The 6,609-nt window shown below is 40.1% G+C and overlaps 3 protein-coding genes across 3 annotated transcripts; all 3 read right to left on the bottom strand.

Annotated features, from left to right (window-relative positions):
- Nucleotides 1-6: 6 nt before the first annotated feature.
- Nucleotides 7-1,088, bottom strand: LOC119664766 (accessory Sec system protein Asp2-like; the record flags this gene model as incomplete). Its single annotated transcript, XM_038074192.1, has 1 exon — nt 7-1,088. A coding segment is annotated over exon 1 (1,082 nt), but the record flags the coding sequence as incomplete, so codon positions are not given.
- Nucleotides 1,089-1,092: 4 nt separating this feature from the next.
- Nucleotides 1,093-2,580, bottom strand: LOC119664765 (accessory Sec system protein Asp1-like). Its single transcript, XM_038074191.1, has one exon. The coding sequence runs from the start codon at nt 2,578-2,580 to the stop codon at nt 1,093-1,095; it is 1,488 nt and encodes a 495-aa protein (XP_037930119.1).
- Nucleotides 2,581-5,646: 3,066 nt separating this feature from the next.
- On the bottom strand, nt 5,647-6,557 carry LOC119664767 (serine-rich adhesin for platelets-like; the record flags this gene model as incomplete). The annotated part of the gene is made up of 1 exon (XM_038074193.1): nt 5,647-6,557. A coding segment is annotated over one exon (911 nt), but the record flags the coding sequence as incomplete, so codon positions are not given.
- Between the last annotated feature and the right edge of the window lie 52 nt (nt 6,558-6,609).

Here is a 6,609-nt window from a genome sequence, read left to right as displayed (position 1 = left end):
GAATACCCGTGAAAGATAACGTCATCCCCAGTGATCCCAAGTTCCGCCATCACTTGGCGAATACGATCTATCACCGTTTGTTTAAAAATTTTAGTGCCCACTTCAAAAACGCCACCTTGTGTGCGCGAATCCGTAAACAGCAGGTATGGCGTCTCCAGCTCATCAAACACACCCATCAATTCAAATCCATCTGAAAAGAGCCGTGATCCAGCAAAAGATACAATTAAAGGCTTATTTCGCATACCGGGATTAAAATAACTTAAGACCTCTTCTCCTTCAGAAGTGAGGTGCCATTCACCACCCGGTAGCAAGTGTCCTAATCCATGACGTGTCCTGCGTTGGTGTAGCGCGTGTAACGATACTTGACCACGCCCTTTTGCCATGACAATCACTTGATAGTTAGCATAATCAGACAAACCACCAATCGGTGTCAAAGCGTGCAATGGTTCGCCACTGACAATTTGAACTTGTTGTATCTTATCATCCCGAAAAAGATACAATTTCAAGGCAACTTCAATATTTCCTTGCGTCTCATGTTCCAACCAAACTAAATTTTGACGGTTAGGAGATAAATCACCGGCTAAAACTTTTAAATACCCTAGCGCTTGCCACTGTGACCCAAAATCACCACTAAATTGCGTCAAAAAACGACCACCACGTGATAAATGACCGGTTACTTTTTCTGACGGTACGAATTGTTGTTCACTAAAACGCGTGGCAAACCCAATCTGTCCGAAATACAAGTCCGTCTCAATTCTTTGAACCACCCGATCCGGTGTAAAATCATCAAAATAAAATGCCCGACGCGCCTGTAAAATTGCTAACCATTCCGGTAAAATATTTTTCGTTAAGTAAATCACGTGAAAAGCTGGGCACTGGTTGACATAATCGAAAACAGCTTGATTATCTTGAATTTGATTAGTCAACAAAACGTAATTATATTGATTGGCTGGTTCATCTTCTTCCGGTGACTCTACTAACGTATGAATCTCAGAAACAGGCATATAATGCCAATCAAAAAAATCTGTTTGGGTAATTTGTCGCCAATCAGTATCTCCAATTTGTAGAATTGCAATTTTTCGTTTCATTTAGCTATTCCCCCAGTGGCTTTACTTGATCAAACACCCGCTGCCATTTGGACCAAAGCACTGTATCGTAGTAATTCTCAGAATGCTTGAATGCTTCATTTTTAGCAAATGCCCAATCATTGATATTATGTTGATAAAACTGAATCTTAGCGCTCAGTTCATTGACATCATCAATAATGAAACCATTTTGATTTGCCAACACGAATGGTGTTTTAACAGCATTTATTTGTGGAATCAGGGCTGATAAGGCCAAAGTTTGTAGGTAGGCGTTTGGTTGTGTGTTTAAATCAACCAACACACGGACTTTTTCAATCGCTCGTTGCTGCTTTTCCTCAGTAGGCGCGATGTTTATGATAAAGCGCTCCGCGACTGTTTTTATCGTTGCGGGCTGGTTGCCAGCCATTTTAAGTTCATCTGACAAACCATTATTGTCCAACAACTCATCATCTATGTCAGTCGATTGATCACTTGTTTCGATCAGATTGGTAACCGCTTGTGATAATGCAACCGGTGTGTCGACAATGACGCGCGCATGTTCGTTGTCCCGTAATATCGTGATGAACTGAGAAACGACAGCCAATTGTTGTGCAATCGTTTGATCAGCCACCCAATAATAATCAAGATTGGCGGTTTCTTGAGACTTTCCTTCTGACAAAATAGTCGCAAATGTAGGAATATAATGCTGATTTACCATTGTTGTGCTCACATTATCGGTAACGACTGCTTTCACGCACTGAGGTAGCGTCATCTTTGACGTTTCGCGTCTTTCCTGGGCGCTGTAAATAATATCATGTTGTATGTCGTTTTCTAGCAAAAACTGATTGATAACATCAGTTTGTGCTACAATTAATGGTGCTTCATCACTGATCTTACTGATTTTTTGTTTCAAAATAGCTTGAAATAAAACTGCCGTATTGGCGAATTTTTTGGCACCGAACCACGTCTCTTTTGTTGTCACAGCCTGATCTGGTAGCGAAACATGCATAGCAACTTCACCACTAGGCGTCAAATAATCAACAGCAGTTTTCTCACCATTAACAAAATAGGTTGTCCGAGACACAAAACCGCGATCATCAATATCTAAACAAGTTTTTTGATGATCATTTTCATAAAAAATAATGGCTACGATTTGCCCTAAATTATCGCCATCTAATTGAATTTTGGCAAATAACTTGTCATCTTGCATTGCCACAATCTGGTCGGGCATTTCAACAAAATAAACCGTCTCTGGCCAGCTAAAATCTTGTAAAGCCACCACGCGAGTATCAGTCAAACCGACCTCTTGTATATCATCATATAGTGACCAATATGTCACATGATCTAGATTTTTAGTATGAAACATTGAACGCAAACGCGTCAAATAATCCACCAATAACAAATTCACATCACAGCCTTGCGACTGAAATAATTGTGCTTGATGAATACTGTCATTCCCTTGTGGCATGGCCTGTTCATTTTCATGCCAATCTGGCAAAATATGAATGGTTGTCATGACATTTTCTCCAATTTATTGCTGGCATACCCTGCTTTAATGAGCCGTTGATAATCATCTTTTGACACGATAACCCGTTTAATTTTATGCTGATCGTTGGTTAAAATTTGTATCAAATTCGGGTAGATCTGACCTTGATCATCAATCACGCCTGCCGGCATGGTCAGTTGTGTGTTGTCCGGTGCAAAGTCCAACTCACGACCTAACTGCGTAATATCAAATGTCACTTCTGGAAATGATGACATGACATCTAACAAATAAGTATCTGCCGAACTGAATTGTGATTGTCCATGAACGACAAAATTACGAGCACCATTGAAATAATAATCAACAGTCGACAACTCCCCCGTCGTTTGGTAAAAATCGCTTTCCAGTAAATCACCTTCACTAAAGAATTGGCGAGCAAATAACGTCCCATCTCGATGGTAAATGTCCTTATAATCAAGCTGCCCATCGGGATCTAACCATGAAACAGCCTGTACAATTCTGGTGGATTGTGGAAACCACTTCACTTGCGCCAATTCGGTACCCAAGCTCACAACACTACTCGTCCAATCTTGATTAACGACAATTTGCGCATCATTTGGCACCGACAAATCACTCCACCAAATGCCTTTAGAGACGTCAATTTCAGCCAAATACTGTTGCCGGTAAACATCAAATACTTTTTCTGGCGCAATATGGTGTGCCTTAATCAGTGATACGGCGTCTTCGTGTGGGGTAGCTAACCATAATTCATCACTATGACCATTAGCTACTTGCTCAATTTGCCATTTAATACCAGCAAAGTTTTGATAGACTAAGCTATTGATGAGTTCAACTTTCATGATTAACCCTCCTAATCAACGCTGACCACTTTTTAGCAATTTCTTGTGTTTGATATTTTTTTGCGACTGCTTCAGCGCCACGTGATAAATCAGCATAATGCGCTGTTGATTGAAAGACTGCCCCCATGGCTTGACTCAATTGCACAACATTTTTTTCAGTTGCATCTTGGTGGCGTTCAAAGGTTGCTAAGTGACCATTCAGACCTTCTTTGACCAATTCCTGTGCACCAAAAAAATTAGCATAAGTCGCAATGGGTAGCGCATCACTAATAGCCTCAATATACGTCAAACCAAACCCTTCCGAATAGGAGGCTGACACAAAAGCGTCGTATTGCTTCAAATCATCAATGACATGTTGACTCAACCCCGCCAAAGCCACAAATTTCTGTAATTTGAGCTCACTAATGCTCTTTTTAATATGAGGTATATCACCGCCATCACCATAAATAGTTAGGGTAGCATTTAGTCCTTGATCCCGTAACAATTTAATTGCTGACACGATTTGAGTGATATGTTTTTCTGGATGAAGACGGGATGCTGTCACAAATCGCGCCTCTTTTCCTGACCAATGGCGCGCCGGCATAACAGTTTCGACACCACCAACCGGAATAGTGGTAATTTTATCAAGTTGTTTCTGTCCAACACGTGACAAATCAGCTTTCATCGCTTGCGTTTGCACTTCAGTGGCGTTAATGACAGCAGACATATCGTCAAGGTGATCAAACATGTATTGATAATAATTATTCCAAAGTGGATGTGCCCCTTCAAATTGCGCCAAATGGGCAGCATGAACAACATCAAGTAATTTGACACCGGCACCCTGGCGTTTCAGATGAATCAGAGCTTCTTCATGTTCTTGCCCTCGATCAATGATGTAAAGACTATTAGGGTAAGTCTGATTTAATTGTTCATAAAAAAACATCACTAAAGCTTCATAAGTTTGGAAAAAATAATCTCGCCCTTTAAAGTTAAATAATCGTATGCTAACAGCTTGCTTTTTTCTGGAACCAGAATCACGATAATGCCACATTATTTTGTGATTGCCATTGGTTAAAATCACACGGTCGTCATCTACCAAATAAAGTTTACGCTCATCAGAATACCGCTTCACGCGTTGAATCGTTTCAAAATACCCACCTGTTGTTTGACGATCAAATCGCCGTTGCGTATGCGTTTGATCCCATAATACTTCTTCATGATACTCGCTCACCTCACGCAATCCATTGCGCAAATAATCATCCGGATCATCACTTAAAAAATAATCATAAAGCCCAATTACTTCAGATTCTTGCAAATGCCATTCCGCTGCATGTTCATGCAGTTTTGGTAGTAAGTCTGAATAAATCATCTTGAAGGGTTGGTGTGCTTGCCGAAAAATATCCGCACGATAAAATTGCGCGTGCTCCACACCACTGTTGCCATGCCCAATTTCTTTGTTCACAAAAAAGATCACGATAAATTCCTTTCTACTGCTCACTTAAATTAATTATTGTTCTGCGATATTGATCAGTTCTTTACCATCTTTGGCAGCATACAAAATATTTTGACTATTGTTCACACCCATCAGTTCTAATGTATATCCTGGTTTGAAAGCAGTACCAATTGTTTTAGAAGTTGTTTTTAATGAATTGGTGAAAGACTGCCAGCCGGTTGTGGCCGCTTGACTAGGGTGAGCCTCAACGACACTCACACTCTCAGCCAATTGTGTTTTGGCATATAAACGCAGTTGAAATGCTTTCGTTTTTTCATCAAATGACACATCACCAATCTGTTGATAAGCTGTGTCTAGGCTCCGAGCATATTTTGTTTCTTGTAAGGAAAGTGCCTGTTGCTGATCTTCTGCTGATGTTGTTGGAATTTCAATCGTACGCGATCCGCTGACATTTTCAAAGCTCTTTTGCATGGCCGCTCTTTGACTAGCAGTCAGCTGCGCCACTTTTTTGGTAGTGTCTTGTCGTGATTTAATTTGTTTAATTGTTGCTGGTAACTTACTTGCACTCCAGACAGTAGCACCAATCAGCAAGAGGGTTAAAAATAATGGCACAAAAAGTGTGCCATACTTGCGATAATTTTGAATTGTAAAAGTCACCATCATTAACGTCAATATTATGAACATAATAAGTAAAAATATCATTATAACCCCTCTTTTAACCAGTTTAGCATAAAAAAGTCTCCATAAATGTGGTTTATATCACAATTATAGAGACTTTTTATCTAATGATGCAATATCCTTAATAAATTACTTTGTTTCTGCATCTTCTTCTTTTTTACGACGTTTTGCTGCCAATAAGAAGCCCGAAATTAAGATCAGTGGCGTTAAAATCTCTAAGATTAACCTAATGTTGAATTTGTCACCCGTTTCATATTGTCCAATCAAAATACGACGTGCCGTAATAATTTTCGGATTTTCTGGTAACAGACCTTTCAGAACTGTTGCCTGACTGGGTACACTCAAGCTATTCGTGCTAGTTACTTTTTCGGCACTAATTGTTGGCGCCGTAGTAGTCAACTTTGCTGTCATATTCGAACCAGTTGTCGATTCAAGTGTTTGGACACGATCGGTTGCTTGACTTTTAACGACAATATTGTCAGTTGCGTCATCTACTTGTGATTTTGACTGACGTTCACTTGATACTTCTGACTGATGTAGACTAGTCAACGTCGAATCAAACTCACTCGTAAATTCGCTTACTGATTGCGATTTTGACTCACTCATTGATGTCTCTTCAGACGGCATGACGCGAACGCTTGTTGAGTCACTTTGGTTGACAATTGCCGTACTGTCGCTTAATGACGTGGCATCTGATAACTTAACACTAGTGGCATTATGCTCACTCACTATTACTGCGCTTGTTGATTCTGCTGTACTCAAACTGTCACTTGCTGATATTTCATCACTAGCTATCGTTGAAAGAGACTGACTTTCGTTTGCCTGTGAACTTGATGTGGACAAGCTTTCACTTGATTTCGTAGAATTTAATTCACTGTATTCAGAAGTTGATACATTTTCACTAGTGATTGTCGTACTAGTTGAATTTTTGGTGCTCAAACTTGCTGAATTTGATGCTAAATCGCTAGCAACTGTTGAAGTCGATTCACTCTTTGATGTTGAATCACGCAATGAGACTGATGTGCTTGTTGAGCGACTGTCTGATACTGAATCACTTGCTAGCTTACTATCGGATTCTGAAACGCTCGTTGA

The sequence above is a fragment of the Teleopsis dalmanni genome, unplaced genomic scaffold, assembly GCF_002237135.1.
Source record: "Teleopsis dalmanni isolate 2A unplaced genomic scaffold, ASM223713v2 unscaffolded_contig_2630, whole genome shotgun sequence".
In the NCBI taxonomy this organism is placed as follows: domain Eukaryota; kingdom Metazoa; phylum Arthropoda; class Insecta; order Diptera; family Diopsidae; genus Teleopsis; species Teleopsis dalmanni.
Note: the sequence above shows the minus strand (reverse complement) of the source record. Positions and strands in the feature narration are given on the sequence as shown.